Source organism: Zophobas morio, unplaced genomic scaffold (genome assembly GCF_036711695.1).
Source record: "Zophobas morio isolate AGI-343-1 ecotype UQ-CSIRO unplaced genomic scaffold, CSIRO_AGI_Zmor_V1 ptg000019l, whole genome shotgun sequence".
Lineage (NCBI taxonomy): Eukaryota > Metazoa > Arthropoda > Insecta > Coleoptera > Tenebrionidae > Zophobas > Zophobas morio.
The window spans coordinates 1762048-1779019 of record NW_026972124.1 but is presented as its reverse complement, the minus strand read 5'-3'; the positions used below and the strand labels follow the sequence as shown (position 1 = coordinate 1779019).

At 37.2% G+C, this 16972-nt stretch overlaps 2 protein-coding genes across 3 annotated transcripts; one reads left to right on the top strand and one right to left on the bottom strand.

Moving 5' to 3' along the window:
• The first annotated feature begins 1212 nt into the window (after positions 1 to 1212).
• LOC135131192 (mid1-interacting protein 1-like) lies at positions 1213 to 3304 on the top strand. The gene is made up of 2 exons (XM_064058784.1): positions 1213 to 1401; positions 2508 to 3304. Exons 1-2 carry the CDS (start codon positions 1355 to 1357, stop codon positions 3103 to 3105), a joined length of 645 nt encoding a protein of 214 aa, XP_063914854.1. The 5' UTR covers positions 1213 to 1354; the 3' UTR covers positions 3106 to 3304.
• Positions 3305 to 7585: 4281 nt separating this feature from the next.
• On the bottom strand, positions 7586 to 13919 carry LOC135131174 (uncharacterized). 2 transcript variants are annotated; one of them, XM_064058760.1, is made up of 17 exons: positions 13460 to 13919; positions 13175 to 13410; positions 11989 to 12107; positions 11757 to 11941; positions 11619 to 11710; positions 11458 to 11571; positions 11155 to 11402; positions 10811 to 11105; positions 10685 to 10759; positions 10255 to 10314; positions 10119 to 10207; positions 9980 to 10068; positions 9621 to 9926; positions 9452 to 9575; positions 8878 to 9399; positions 8104 to 8814; positions 7586 to 8050 (listed from the first exon to the last, which is right to left on the bottom strand). In XM_064058760.1, exons 1-17 carry the CDS (start codon positions 13664 to 13666, stop codon positions 7872 to 7874), a joined length of 3651 nt encoding a protein of 1216 aa, XP_063914830.1. In that variant the 5' UTR covers positions 13667 to 13919; the 3' UTR covers positions 7586 to 7871. The 2 variants fall into 2 exon arrangements, with proteins under 2 accessions (XP_063914830.1, XP_063914829.1); XM_064058759.1 differs by having other exon boundaries at positions 10685 to 11105.
• Positions 13920 to 16972: the final 3053 nt, after the last annotated feature.

Below are 16972 nucleotides of genomic sequence, written 5' to 3'. Positions count from 1 at the left end.
CAAACAAACGCAAAATGCGACATATGCAGTGTTTGGATGATTTTAGAATGTGTAAAATGTAATTTGGACCATGCTGCCTTCACTTTAGCCACTTTCAGCGTTTAATCCACGTATTTTTGTTACTACGACCAGAATGTCAGCGTGGACGCTATGTACGCCCAAAAATCAAACCATCGATCGTATGACTTCCCGAGATGCTGTTGGTGTAATAAAAAGCATTGTTAATGTACTAGATAGAGCTCTGTTATTATGCCCACACACAAAAGTAATCATAGTCACGCAAATCCAATACAACACATACAGAAAACCGTTACTTGTTACTAGGTTAACGTAGTTATTTACAAAAACGAGAAATAAAAAAGTGGGGGGTTAAAACAAACAAATTTTAAACAGTATGTAAAATTGGCATTATTAGAAATTTACATAGTTATCAAAATAAAACAATAGGCAAAGCGAATGTATGATAATAAATTTCCCTTCATTGTTCCCTTCTGTATGCATATTAAAACTTTAATGGAATGTGGACGATATCCGTTCTAATTGTTTAGCTTCACTCGTTGAATGAATAAATTCAGTCGACAAAAGACGCCGACAATTGAAAAAAAACCACTCCAATTTATAAATTTAAATGACTAAAATTGACGACAATCGCCCCGTGGAATAATGGAAAAAACTTAAACAAATTAAAGAAACATTTATCGGTGCAGTTATATTCCCACCGTTCGGAATTTTTCTAGTTTTTTCCAGTAATTTATTTTTTTAAATAAATTTCCGCTGACAAATAAAATCTGACGAAATGCATCTCCACTTTTGCAAGCTCGTCGAAAAATCGATAAACATGTTTAAATCTTCTAAAATTAAATAATGCGCCCAAAAAGTGGCATCACCCGCTGCGCCCAATCAGCGGAGGCAATGTGGAAACCGCCAATCACGATCCAGTATTATGGTCTGACTGTCGGGGCTCTGGAGCAGGCGATCCGCGGCGACCCGCCGGAACTGTTCCGCAATTTTAGGAAACAGAATTCGGTGGTGTGATCTTCCTGTGCGCGCGTCCAGCAAGCGTGGCAGATTATGACATACTGATTAGGCGGTAATGAGCAGGGCAAAAAAGCTCGTTTGAATTAAATGCAGAGATCACGACCTTTGCTAGCGATAACGTTGTCCCGCCTTCTCCAGAGCCCCACTCCTGTCATCCGTCATCCTCGTATAAAACTAATGTGTGGTGTTCAGTCTAGAGCTAGAGCAGAGCGCGAGGACTGACTCAAATTCTCAATTCCCCGAATTGAGCAGTTTGTTGTTGTGTTTTGTGAATTTGGTTTGGTTTTGTGACGGCCAAGGCTCGAAATCGTTCGAGATGAATTCTTACGCCGATAATATCACAGCAAGCTTGGAAAACAGCAGGTATGCGATTTTTGATCGTTAAGGGTTGTTCACGCATTTTCTCGACTAACATTGTTTTCCACGTCAGGTGAAAGCTAGCATTCGTTCATTTCAAATTCCACCTGCTACTGCTTCAGTTATGCAATAATAAAGTGTGTCACACTTCATAAACGAGTCTTACGAATTTTAGAAGTATGATCAAAATCAGGAGATCCGCCCTCGGATCATAGCGTGATCAATAGCATGATCACCACAGCCTACTTAAATGAGGTGATGCTAATTGATAAAACTCGCAAAGCGCGTCTTCCGAAACCACTTCCATTTTATTATACACCCATTCTTTTTTACTTACCTCACGCTCGTTCAAATCAGATGATTGCATCAACTTGTTCCTTTTGAAACTGCGTTATTTTTAACCGTCGTCTATCATTGCTTGGTTTTTATTGAACAGGCCCGCAATGGGTGATAATCAGCCCACGTATGATTGTTTTAGAATTAGTTACAAATCCAAAAATTAATCCCTATATTGTTATCAAAGTGCGGCCGAAGTCGCCGTTTTTTTTTTTTTTTTTTTTAATTCGAAAAGATGTACCTCGTGATTAATTCTGCCCATATTTACGTAAAGACGTGAGTAATAGTCTTATCTTGAAATTTAGCCGAAGCCACGCTTCCTTCAAATGATAGTGCGATTGTGGTTGATCAAATTTACGTATTTATTTTATAGCATGTTAAATTTGGTCTGACTGAAAGTGAGCGGTTTCTGGATTCTCCCAAATTAACAAATATTTACATACTTGTCTCCCAGGTGCAAAGAACTAATTGGCGGGAATTCACGGCTGTGGCGTCAGAATTCCCATGACATAATCGCAATCAATAATTGTTTTGATTGAAATTCCGCATTCGCAAATTGTAAATAGCAAACCGGCCACGTCAATCATAATCGCATAATCAAGTTTTTTGGAGTTGGCCAGGTCCGAAGTGGATTTCCCGCTATCCGCGCCAAGCTTTATTTTGGTCATTGAACTATTCTTAGATTTTGTAGTATCATTCTATCACAATCGACCTCCAACTTGTAGGTCAATAGGACTCTCCCCCATCCGTCTAAGCGCGCTTTTCTTTTCTTCCAGGAATTGTCTTCGTCGCATCGCTCGCAACGACGACACGGAATTCTCCAATCACAGCATCTTGCACCTGATGGAGAAGTTCGTGAAGAGCGTCAACACGATGGACGAGACGATTTTGGTCCCTTGTCGCCTGATGGATCTGAAAGTGGGCGACGAGAACGACCCGGCACGTCCCAAGAAGCATAACCAGAAGCCAAAACACGGGGTCCAGGAGCTGCTTAGTTCCGTAGACCTGTTCCAAATCTACAACATGCTGCATAACGTGAAGGCCGATTTGCTGTGGGGACAGGGGCACGCGGGCGAGGAAACCCCGGCCCCCGCCACCCCGGCGGTCAAGGGGCACGTTCGCAGGCCGTCGACGGTCAGCGTGGCGTCCACCAATTCCTCGGCCTCCACAATCAGCGACTCCGAGTCGGACGCTGGGAACGAGAACGACTCGGGGATTGAGGAGTCTCAGGAGTGCTACGGCGACCGGTCGGAGCAAGTGGCACAGAATTTCAGAAGGCACTTGGTAGGGCTCACGCACTCGCTGAGGCAGATGACCGAGGCCGCCCAGTACCTCACTTCGCGGTATCAACACGATATTGGCGGGCCGGTGTGATAGGATGTCGAGGGATGGTGTGAATGGAGAGTGCATGATCAGGTGTGGACGAATGCGTGCAATTAATTTAAAAGAGTGATATTGTCAATTATGTTTGTTTGCTCCTTTATTGTTATTATTATATTTATTTTAGTGAGAGTTAAATTGTATACCTCTGGATAAGTAAAGGAAATTCATTAAATATATTATTTAATTTAAAGAGGGTTTTATTCCCATGGGGAATCCTGGTGACGTAGTTGCTGTTTTGCAAGTCGATTACATAGCGAATAATCCGTATTTACATTTCCATTTGCCGAGACTATCTCGGTTCTGACGGGCAACAACACGGTGGAAGTGCGAACTGGAAATTTCACACAATGATGAGAAAGTGCATACAAATCACCATCAACTGGAATAATATGCGTGGGAATTTTATCTATAATGGTAAACCTGTTGGGCACAAATGTCACCTCTGTGGATGATACGCACCACGCAAACAATCGTCATGATAATGAACAAGTTTCGATAAGCAAAAACCACCACGCTGCATTGTTACGCGGGAATGTAATCACAGCTCACTTTTCTACGCCTTTTTAATACTTTCTCCACGCTGAGCTAAAACAATTGCGGCCAAATCGAGCACTTATGGATGCCTCAAATTGACCTTGAATTTGCCAATTATATATACTTTACAAACAAACTTTATTGTTCGTTATGTAATCAAGGGGTTTTAAAGTTGATAAGCGAAGGAAGTTTTGTCGTATTGTTTAACGAGTTTTTTTGTGAAAGCATGCAATTTCCGTTATCGCATTTTCAAGGATACCCACAACCTACATAGTGAAATTTTCAAGGACCGATTTTCAGCACAACTACTAAAAACCGCTATAAAAGTAACATTATTCTAATTCCCCTGTCACTGTTTACTATCAAACGGAAGCACTTGGAACAAAACCGCTTGATCATTGCACCTTGAAGGTAACATCGAGGAAAAAGTCTGCAGTCGTTCAGTAAACTTTCAGTTATTATTTAAAAAGCATGCAATTCCGGGTTTATTCCGTGGAAGTAAAATACAAGAGGAAGGGAAATGCGCGGAAGATATTATATAACGCACATTACTTAAGACGTTACTTAAAAAAACCACCGTACTTTTCCTATGACGAAAAAGTCGAAAAACAATGATTAGCTGCACTCGTAAGATTTCTTCTTTAGGCTTCAATTAATTATTCTGTTGACGCAAAAACCTTGAGCATGCCGCACTTGTAATAGCGTAATTTCACTGATGTGTGTATCTACATACTGAACAAGAAATTCCATACCTCAACGTGGACATGATACGACATTTTGTGTGTGGATGCAACCACACACAGAAAATTCTAGAACGCCTAATTTTGCTATTTTTTAATTATACGCGTATCCAGTAGATTTATCGTGTAAACAGCCCCCACCCCCCACATCACACGATACAATTGACGCCAATTGCTTAAAAATAGCTTTTAGGCGGCAAAGTACAAATGACATGTCAGTCAAGAAACAGGTCTTAGCACTCACGTTAATCCATTAATCGACTTGTTTTGATATTTCATGTACCAACAGTATCAAATGTCAATTGCGAAGGTGAAAATTTACAATGGCCGAGTCGCAGAAATTTTTTTTCCTGCCGTGTTGCCACACCTGCATGAAAATAAATCGGTGATGTACGAAATTACAGGAAATAGCAGGTACATTAACATTGAAATTTGGCAATGAATCGGTTATTTTCTTCGCCGGACCTTCACCAACCTAAAGTAAATCAAAATTATAAACATCGAAAATCCGATTGCAACAATTGGCGAAGTGAGAAAATGTTTTGCTACATGAGCACATAATCGTTATATAATAACGAATCACATTATGAAATCATATATTTCGGCCAGTAATTAACCTGGTGAGTTATTTTTCTCGCTTTCGAAAGTGTCAAATAGAGCATGATCAAACACCGGAAACCAGCCAGATTTGATGATCACGTTAACCCCGCCCACAAAATGGCGGATACGAAAAGAAGCGAATTTTGTAACGATTAACAAAAAAAGAAAGTTGGATTCCAAAAATGAGGTAGCGCGAAGCATCAGACGGAGCGTCAAGGACGTTAATGGTGAATACCGGACTTTGATCCAGTCTTGTATACGTTTTTTTTTTGAAGATTTGTCGCGGAACTTCGAACTATTACTGAGTCAAGGTTTCTTGAACTTTAATTGAGAATTAATTTTAATGTAGTGATAGGCGAATCAAAACAACTACGCGGGGTGGGCGTGGCCAAACCGAGACATTTAGTTTCCCAGATGCAAAAATTCGCTCCTGCGACAGCAGTGACACATTATATAATTTGTCGTATCTAGCCCTAGAGATTAAGTAGAATTTCGTTAATCATAATTATCGGTGATAGGAATAACCGAACAAAAGGATTTTTTGCCAGGTAGCATGTTCTGAATGGTTGTAAGCAAAGTCATCAATGATATACCGACTGTTTATATTAAACTTGTACGACTAAGGTCGATTACATTTTTGTAGGTTACCTTCTTTATGTTTATCGTTTAGAATTAACTCCAGCGTTTATCAGATGTTTCTATAGCAACATTGGGATTGTCTGATGCAAGATTTTCATGTGACTCAATTATTTTGATGTTTCTTAACTGTTTTCACCAATTTATCGCGTGACAATTTCAAAACATTTCCGAATTTAAATCAGGCGTTTCAAAAAAAGGAATGCCATTAAAATATTTTTACAATAAGTGTTATTACCCATATCAGATTATTTAGGTGATTACTCGATACGTTAAGTACTTAATGTTGTTGCTAATACACTAATGCACAATTTAGCCACACTTATTAGCAACAAAGCAATTTCAAAAAATAAATATTCTTTTGTTTACAATATTTCCTTAATAATTCGTTTTAATGATCGCCTTTTTTAATTAACAGAAAAACAATTTATACGATCATTATCCCGTCTCGTTTTTCTAGGTAATTACCGTACGATGCAAGCGCAAACACCACAATTAATTATTGTTTTAATTTTTCTTATTTTTTTTTTTGCATAATTGACACTAGTTGTTCTATTTACAAAAAAATTTACCGTCTCCATTAACATAACTATCAACCTTTTTTAAATTTTACGATTTTCGTGATAAACATTCACGTAATGCACTTAATTTAAACCAATATATTTTTATTAGTAGGTATATTCTTTTGTCATATTGAACACTCAGTTTGACTAGACCGTTTAAATAAAGTAAGTACATATGCCAATAACTATCGTTTAACACTTTTTCGAAATAAAAAAACATCTTTAAAACAACGCCAGTGACGTATATGCATAATTACTAAGCTTTTTGGCGATTTAAAATGTTAATGTTCTTCATTGACGTATTTTATTGTAGGCAAATTTTCTGTTTTGCATGAAAATAATAGCCGCACGGAATAATTAAAAAAATTAACGTCGGTTTTGCTAAAAACATTGTTGCTGTGGTGTTGATTATGTAGTAGAGGTCACGACTTATTCAATCATGTGTTTAAGTCACAAATAATGAACAATGAAAAACAATTACGCAAATGACGATATAAATACTTTTAAAAAATTAAGAAAAAATTGCATCATGTAGTATACAGTCGTACATGTTTTGCTGTAGAAACGACAATCATTTCTCATGATAGCCAACTTTTGTTTGATCCACAAAAAACCAGTTGTAAATTTTGCGAGCGAAGCGAGCTGTTTTTATACCGGTTTCTAGAACGACACCATAAACATTGTTGGAATTCTTTCAGCAAGCGAAACATCAAAACGCAATTCATCATTTTATATTTGAAACTATCATCATACGAAATAAAAGTATTACACGAATCAGCAAAAATAGCTTTCGAATATTTTAGAAAATAAATGAACCGTATATTTATAAGCAAATTATAATGCTAACACAGTTTTAGTAACGTGGCTAAAGACAGCATTAATTGGGAATTTGTATTAATTAGTGATGAGAGTGAACTACATATTTAGAAAAGTAAAAGTTGACCCACTTGGTATTTGAATATTTCTGTGAAATATTAATAAAGATGGCGCATTTGTGTCAGTTGATTCCTGCTTTATATGCGCTTGTAATATCTTAAATCTTGTCCAAAAATGCATTGAATAAAATTTTTAATTTGTTTTTTATCATTCCGCCAATTCTCTGAAGGAAAAAATTGTGCCTTTTAATTTTTTCAAAAATAAGTCAAGTCATCGCGCATAGTTTTCCGAAAATATTAAAGGAGTTTCCAGTCCGATTGACCCTGCTAAAAGTTAGCCTCTTTATGAAGCTTCTCGGGAGAAAATTTTCATTCCATACGTATGCGCGCCATCTGTGTACCACATTATAAAATTAAGTGCGTACATGCAGAAATCTATTTCGTCATTCCCCTCATTACAAGATGGCGTTGCATAAGTTGCAATTTAACGAACACTTCTCAAACGACAAAAGAAAAAACCGAGTTCGGACATTTATATTTATTGGCATTAAAAAAACATGAAAATTTTTGTGGAAAAACTAAATCACATTTGTTACTAATAACAATCAGATTAGATCTGGACAACCTTAACATGTACAAATCATAAATAAGTTTCGAGCAAGAAAAAACAGCACATCATTGAAACGAATTAAAATTGGGGCATTTGTCAAGCTCCAATTTGGAGAAAACCTGCCTCAATTACAAAAAATGAAACCTCAAGATCAAATCTTGAAACTAAGCAAAACATAAAACTTCTAAAAAATCGACAACTAAGCAGACACTTTGTCATTTTTCTTTTTCAAAACGATATCTTTTACATTGAGATGAGCAACTTTTTCTTTGCGTTTGGGAGGTACAGACTGCTGGCAGAACCGTTTGAATGCTTCCAATTCCCGCTCGTCGGCATCCATATCGTCCTCTAGAATATCTTTAGGAGTGAAAACGTTATCTGAAAGATGAAAAAAACAATAAAAAAAACTACAACTACGATTTATTAACTACCATAATGTAAGTCATCTTTATCAAAATTAAATTTGTCGGAGTTGTTCGCCGGTATGATGGAAACCTCGGCGGTGTGACAGGACTTCTTGTTATCCAAATCGTTTTTCGTCGCATTTTTGTCAACCTTCGTTATTTCGATACCCGGCAAGCCCGATAGGATCTCTTGAGCGTTGAAGGACGATATCCTCGAGAATTCCGAGAAGTTGCTCGAAGACATGTATCCTGTCGGTACTTCGGGTCCAAGGACTGGCTTCAAGTCCGGCAACAAAGTCGGAATCGGTGAACCGCTATTTAAGCTCTGCTGTAACCGCGAACTCCTGATCGTAACCATCCCGTTTTCATTTTTAAAGATGGCGGCTTGCTGACATTGCCCGTTGTTCAAATCGGGCATCATTTCGGGTTCTTGCCGCACGTGTTGCATATTTTGGAATATGGGGTTTTTCAATGTTACCATTGAGGGTTTACTGGGGACTGGGGAAGGGTTGGTTTGTAACTCTTTCTGCTTTTTGTTACGTTTCCTACGGCTTTTTTTGCTGGGGTTTGTGGTCCCGTTCGTCGTGACGCTGGATTGTTTTATTAACTTTTCGGTGTCTACGACGATTACCCCGGATTTACTAACTGGAATATTGGAGTTGTAGGGCGGGCTTTCGATATTCGCGGCTTTGTAGTTCCGATCAGTCATAGGACCGTCAACCTTAGTTATAGTAATACCTGAAAATTACACATTATGTTTACTTTTATTATTATTATTATTATTATTAATAATATTAGTACCTGGTGGCAGTTTCAACATCGGTATGTTAATATCGGCTTCTTTACTTTTTTCTTTTTTGTTGTTGTTGTCTGGTTTCTTGTTAATCTTCGTTTCACCCTGTTTTACTTGTTTGTTCTTCTTTTCGGTAGCTGCGGCCGGGTCTACCGCTAACGTCACTCGTAACTCCTTTGTTATAACGTTCGATTGTTGATTGCTCTTGTCCGTCTTATTTTTCTTCTTCTTCTGATTCGTAGCTGCGTTCACTTCTAAATTAACAGTCTTAGTAACGGGCTCTTTGTTCTTTTTATTTTTCTTGTCGTTTAACTGAGCATTGTTTCCGTCGTGTCCATTCACTAGAGTATATAAAAGTTTATCTTGATCGGGCGTCGACCCTTTCAACGTTATAGTAACAGTCGGCAACGCGTTTTCGTTCTCTACGACCCTTTTAATAGTGACCATCGCAGGAATCGTCTCTTCCAGCAACTCGGGAGTTTCTTGAATCTTCCCTTTTTGTTTCTTCTTCTTGTTCTCTTTTTTCGTGTCTGGGGAAAAAAATGATAATGAGAGGTAACAGTGAGCAAGCGATTGTGTTACTTTTGGCTGCTTTTTCCGCGAGCTGCCTCGCCAGCTCCTCGTTCCTGAGTCTCTCCTCCGCCTTCCTTTTCTCTTCTTCTATCTTTTTCCTTTCCTCTTCTTCGATTCTCAACCGTTCTTGTTCCTGCAACCTTCACTTTACTCTCGTTCTCCCTCCACCCGTTCTTACCTTTTTGTGTCTTTGTCTCGCCTTCTTCGCCGCTTTCTTCTCCGCTAGCGCGAATTTGTCCACGTTCGTGTTACCTTCGATGTAATTCAACAAACCATGTATGTCGTTCATCAAAGGGTTGGCATCTTCGTTCGTCGGCGTATTCACTTCGCTGTGATTATGTTTGGCTGCGGCAGGAGACTCGGGTTTGTTTGTTTTGCTGATCGTCTGTGACTTTTTCGGAACGCCGTTGCCATTTTCGTTTCTTTGATTTAGTCGTATTCTCAATCTGTTGCGAGTTTCGTTTGCTTTGTGTACGTGTGAAGTCTGCAAATGCTTCATTGTGACGACCAACCAAAACAAACTAATTGTTAGATTACCGTTGTGCCGAACACCTCGCAAAAAGTACAATCGCACTTCTTCGACTCCTTGTGGTGGTCACACGTGTCTTGATAAGCTTTTTTGAACTCTGACACAAAAAATGATCAGTTCCTGCTACAGAATGTGGGTTTTGGTTACCTGATTTTAGCTCCTCTTCGAGTTTACAACTGTGCCCGCAGGGAAAAGTCATACCGGAGCTTTTGTTTGAGGTGTTGGTACCAACTGATCTGTAACTGATTTTTGAAAGAGAGAAAGCTAGGAAAAGATGACTTACTTTGAGTTTTTAACTACATCGTTGCCTTTTTCGTCGGACTTAGGAGCTACCTGCTTAACCCTTAAAAGCGTAGGATTTATTAAAGAACTTGTAATACTTACAAAAATCCACGCTGGAGAAATGCAGTTGAAAAGTTCGCAAAAATGGCATTCTCCGTTTTTCAATGAATAATGAAAATGTAATTTGCTCTATCGACACTAGTGCACACTCAAAATTTATATTAAAATAATAATAATAATAACACGGCACCAACACCAAGATATGAAGCATCACGAAATACTTTTACTATATTCCGCTAACTAAAATATTGTTTTTTGTTTCTAAAAAAATGGTGCCCGACATAGACGAAGCATATAAGTGATTTACGTGCCACATATATATCAAAGCCACTTTAATTTTTAATTTTGAGTATGAAAAATGTAATACTTACGCATTGTGGCCCGCCACCGGCTCCTTCGTTCCCTTGACGCTCCTGTCGCACCGATTTTCTTTATCCTTCTCTGACCTGGGCAAGAAATTTCTATATTTTAAAAAATTACAAAAAGTCTTTCCTGACATTTTTGTAACTTCGACGTCCGGAAACGAGAACCTCGTGACGTCAATATCGTCGAGATCATTTTTGAAGACGGGCGGTTCGTTTGCGAGTTTGGGATTGGGGTCCTTAGATATCTCCCCGTTGCTACTTTCGTGACGCTTAAGAGTATTTTGGTCGTGAATAATGGAACCTTGAGAATCACCGTTGTTTTTTCGGGAGTTTTTCGGATTCGTCATCCCGAGTGTTACTATTTCCATGTTTTCGGATATGATTTTTGAGAGGTTTTTACAGCCTTCAAGTTCGGCGAGAGCTCGACCTAAACATAACTGTAAGCACGCGTTCGATGCGCTCCCAAACACTATTACCGTTTACGTGCTGCTGGAAATGATCCAGATCCACTTGCTGCCTGCAGAACCTACAAGAAACTTTCATGCATTCAGAAGATATCTTGTTTTGGCTGTTTTCAAGGATAGAAGTGTACTTAATTATTAGGCAGTCTTCGCAAATACATTGGCCTGAGTCGTCTAGGGTTGCGTCCGGCATAGTTAGGTTCCTATTACCCACCAGAGTGAACAACTGACAATCAAATAGGCGCATATCTTGTAACGCTTTCCTAAAATTGTAGCCAAACTGACTTCAGTCGTTTCAAAAATTGCTAAGACACTTACTCGTCTGCAGACCGATCTATCCAAAAATTTTTCGACAAAACTCGTTTGTGCGATGACATCATTTTATTGTCCAAGCCTTTAAACTTCGCCCCGAGTTTACTCGCTATAACCGTGCTGAAATCGCATACTGAATCAAAAATTCACCCAATCTAGCGACTTACTTAATCCCTAACATTTGAGACCTCCATAATTTGTGTAGTTCTGTTAAAACTGTGTAAATCCCCGCGGCTTTAATGGATACGTTGTCTTTAACCTACAACAGACTTAAGTCATATGCGCACGCGCTTCGAGTCACGTACCTGTTCAAATTCGGCCACTACGGTTTGGACGTACGAAGTTTCGTAGAAATAGTACATAAATATTGATGTGTTGAAATCAAGCCAACCTAACTTGTATGTGTTGATTAGAAGTTTTTCTAATTCGGGGAATATTTTACATATATTTTTCGTCGCCGATAAGAATGCTTCGTAATAGTAAAATAAACCTGGAAAAGAGAGTTGTGAAAGAATTAAACGTAGAGCGAGAATTTACTTTCAATGGAGGCCTCCATATCTGCGATTTTTTGGTGTTGTTTCTGAGCGAATATAGTGTATTCTCTGACCAGAGAAAATAGTCTAAGGCAAAGTTGGACCTGGTCTTCTTCCATCAAGCTAAAATGATATATAAGCAATCTAATTAATACAATATGAAGCTTCTAATGCAACTTATTGTTGGATTCAAACAATAATTGCCATGAAATTTATTTTTATAATAATGAGGTTGATATGTTGACCTTTTGTTTGACAATTACTTTACCGTAACTGTCAAACCCAATGAGGAATGGGCTGGTGTTAAATTTCCAAGTCGCACGACAATGGTGCGATTAAATTTCGCACGTACTTTAAGCATAAACTGTGTTTATCAACAAATATTGAAAACATTAAACAAACATAATAAACGAGGTTCAATTTCATTCGTAATAATTCCTGATGGTATTTTGAAAAATTCACACTCCAAAGTATCGTCTATATTATTAATGTAATTATTTTATTAATTTATTTAATTTTATTGCGTTAAATGTGAACTTGGTGACTACACAAAAGTCAAGCTGATAATGTTATAATATTTCAATACTCATACTTGTGCACAAATGTAGTTTTAAGGGTTCTACAAGTATCATTTAACTTTTTTCTTTAGTATGTGAAATTTTTCGAAAAGGCGGCAAATATAGTGCGCTGTTCTTAGAATGAGCGGGAAATAATCAAATCTAAATTATTTAACTTTTCAGACGTCTGGTTATTGTTAAAAGCGCAACTGAAGTCATTCCTTTAAAAAAATTGAACATTACAATTTTTAAAAAGCAAAATGGCGTCTGTAACATTAACAAAAATTTTGTTCAGAGATCTAGTGGGTCTGGACGTTCATTTGCACTAAATGCTTAATTTCATGTAATATTTGATGAATATAAAACTAATAAACTTAAAATGTTAGGAATGAACGTTGAATATTTGTGACAAAATTTTGTAGGTTATGTGTATATTCTTTATATATGAATTTTTCCAAGTTTAGCGGAACCTTGTCAGAGTGTTTGAAATTGTTATCAGCAACTGATAAAACGGGAAAAAGGATACTTATTGCATGAAACATAATTTGTCAAGTCTGAAAATTTGGTTCAAACAAAAAGCGAATTTATTGTAATTGTATTTAAGGACCCAAAATGGCGTAATTGGCAGTGTACCTGCACACGATACTCCTCATATCGGCAATGAAATACGGCGAAAGAATCTCCTGTTCGGGGTCTGGATCGGTGGTCATGCAATATCTATACACGAAACACAAATAATGCTGCAAGTCTGTCCACTGTTTGGCTGGTTGTGATTTCATATCGACGACGTTTTTGAAAAACTCCAGTAGGATTTTTTTCTGTTTGAGAGTGAACTTGTCTTCATTTTCGTTCGTACCCTCTGTTTCGCCCTGCAACAAGCTTGTGTAATTTAAGGTTAATTTTATCCACATTACGTACATTCTCGATTTCGTTGCTGGCTAGACTGGACCGAATGATTTTGTGAATGTTCTCTTTCGGCCGGTCGTATAACGCTTTCAAAAATTCGAGCGAATAAATATTTGATGCGTCTGGAGGTGATTGATTTGAACCCATTTCAAACTTGTAAGCGAAAAAGCGACAAGTCTGCTTCAGCATGAGTAATTCAAGTGAACTTAAGTTGCTCATGGTTAAGTGTACACTTAAAAACAAACGTTTTAGCCACTATCCAATTTTTGCTTTTATGGCAAACTATGGTCACAGCACAAAAATAGCCAGCATCTAATTTGGAAAATGGAGATATTGTCAAATGTCAAAAAGCGTGCCGTGCGACAGAATGGAACTAATGCTATTAAACGAATTCCCTAGGGCGGGAAATGGATAGAACTTTCGCGGAAACTCGTACGTCGCGTAATCGGAAACGAAAATAGTTAAATAGTGGAAAATTCGGGGGAAAACAACGATAAACGACTACAGGTTTCTGCATTGTAGGCGGCTTTGACAGGTAGAGGGCGCTCGCTCAAACAAACAGGACGCACAATTCAAAAATATAAACATTAATGTATTAATGACGGTGCTGAAAATGCTAAACAGTCGTTTTATAAATGAATAATGTATTAATAATGTTGTAAAATGGCCGTTTGTGTGATAAAAAATAATGTCAACCCGACAAGCGCGCGTTCGGTCATAGCCAGAGGCGCCCCAAGCGTTTGGTTTTTTGCTTCTAGGGGACAAAAAAACCAAGACAATTTGCCTAGAAAGTTTCAAAATTAGAAAAGACTAGCTTTTGGATACATATTTACACATTTTTTTATGCGCACAACAGTTTGCTTGTTAGTTAAGATATCAATCAACATGTTGTAAAAGCTAAATCTAATGACAAAGCGAACCAAAAATGTTATGGCATTAATGTCAAATAAATTTCGATTTTATTTGCTATTTCACATGAACGGGGGCGGTTATGGCCACAAGACTGTGGATTTCATTATTATATTCTTTTTAGTATATCGTTAAATTTAGCTTTTACTGTATGTCATTATTTTCACTGTAGCAGGCGAAACTATAAAAGAAAATTTGGTACTTACGGAATACAGTATGTTCCGTAAGTGTGTGTTAAATTCAATGGAAAATTTAGAAACGGAACTTGTAAGAAACGTTCTGATGAAGAATTTTTTCACGGTTTTTTTTATTGACGTCAAACTTATGACATAATAAATCTTTTAAAGATCATTTACATTAAATTACATAACCGCTTACCATTTTTCTTATAACAAAATGAACGGTTTAAAATGTAAGAGTGAAACTTGATCACAAAGAAAATATTATTAATGTCACAACTGAAAGTCGATTTTGAAAATCTGGCATATTTTATTTTTATTTATTGATAAGCAGAAACGTCGTTTTGCAAATTTTCTAAAGTGTGACGTTTCATGAGTAATGATTTTATTAGCACTGTAGTAGTTGTTGACTCATATAATCAAGTTTTTCTGTTAATTAATTGGACTTGTGTATAAAATAATCAAGTAAAATACATACAAATATAGTGGATATAAACACGTGCAAAGACAGTCATTAATCATTATTAATTAAATGTAAATAAATTATAAGAAAAATGAATGAATTATGCATTTCAACGGCACTAATTAATTTTTATCCGTTTTTGGAAAAAAAATGTGGACAGCGCCCATCCCAGCGCGTAGCTTTCTATTCGAAAAAAGAATTTGTGGAACGGCCTCTCGATTGCGATTTAAAACGAAATTTATGATCTGATTAAACTATGAATAACAAACTAAAACAAGAAATATGTAAAAACCTCGGTAGTACTCCGTAGTCGTCTGATTTATACATCAACCGAGCGAATTAATAGCGAACTTTGATAAAGAAGTGGTTCTCTGACTGGAAAGGCTACCACATCCAGGCGTGTTGGGTACTATTGTATGGTTGGGTAGAGTACGATGGTATGGTATGATCAGTACTCGTCAAGCAGTGGCGATAGGAAAGTCAAAGCCGAAGCCGCTGAGTGGGTTGATACGAATTTTTTCTCTCAACTCGCGCACTTTCTTCTAAAGTGACTTAAGTCAGTGACAAAAATGTGATTTTGTTTATCGCTGGGAGTACCGGTTTCGGAAGGGTGAGTCGATGGTGTTCACGTTATTAATGAGTAATTAGTTATTGTTACCATTTCTCGCTCGCGATTTAATCAATTAAGTATAAATGGAACGAATTTACATTCGCATGTATAAGTGATATTAATTAAGTAATTGAGTTTTAAAGGTAATCAGGACGTTGCATTGGAGGTACAGACGATTACACGATTACATAATTTCACAAAAATAAACTTCTTGCATCATAGCACCTTCGAATATATTGAAAATCCCCATTTTCGATTTACATAACAAACCTTCAACAGTTTCGAGCTTTTGATTGCACAAAGAGATTCAATTAATGGCAGGTCGAAAATGTTGCAGGAAGGTCATACAATAAAAACGATAAACTCTTTAGTAAACAAGGAAGTGACTTTGATTTTTTTTGTTTTGCTTTTTGGACGACGCAATAAAAACGTGAAAGCTATTCGCAGGAAATTGTTATTATTACACGCACAAGTAAAAAAACTGGATTCAAAAGTTGTTAGGACGTTTAATAATTATATAACGATTATTTAAGAGATTTAGGAGAATGTGGCTTCTCTGTGAGAAAACGAAATGCTACAATTTTATCTAAATTGTCACTTACGGATACAATAGCTGAGAAATTCTGGTACTACTTAAAATGTACAGACATTTACTGTATCGGTACGGTTCTCCTCTGTTATAATTGTGTTTCATCAGTACACCTATACATATTTATGGTGGTAGCAATAACCCGATTGTTGCTTCTAACTGGACTTATTTATCGAACTAAAACAAAATTTAGAGTACCTTTTTTTTCTCTCTTGTAAAATTTATTTAGTCATCGCTTTCCTCGAACAGAAAGTTGATATGCAAATCCATATCAGCCCATCAATGATCACATTGTTTCTACGACCACGAACACCGTCATCCATTATTAATTACCAGTACCATGGCATCCAATTGGTAGTTCGTTAACACGATCCAATTTTTTGGTTAAACGAACCGTGTTGTAAATATTTGTCATTATCGCAAACGGCAATAAAAATCTCGCTTTATGCTTGAAAAAACCTCAATGTTACTTAACGGTGGTGGTTATTATGGATCTAATAAAATCAATCGTTCTGGCAATGTCATACAAAGATTTCGTCCGATTTCACAGGTTCGTAGTTACGAACGAGTACTCTTCAGGGTTCATGGTACTGCCGGTATTGATGCGGACATGTCATGTCACAATACAAAATTCACGTGAAAGCGATAGAGCTCATCATCCAGTTTTTACATTCGGTTTCCGGTTCTCGGCCATTCTTAAATTGCTTTAAGCGTGCACTTTATGCATTTCTCTTTCGATACGGAAGGAAAAAATTATACTATTGTGTATTGTCTG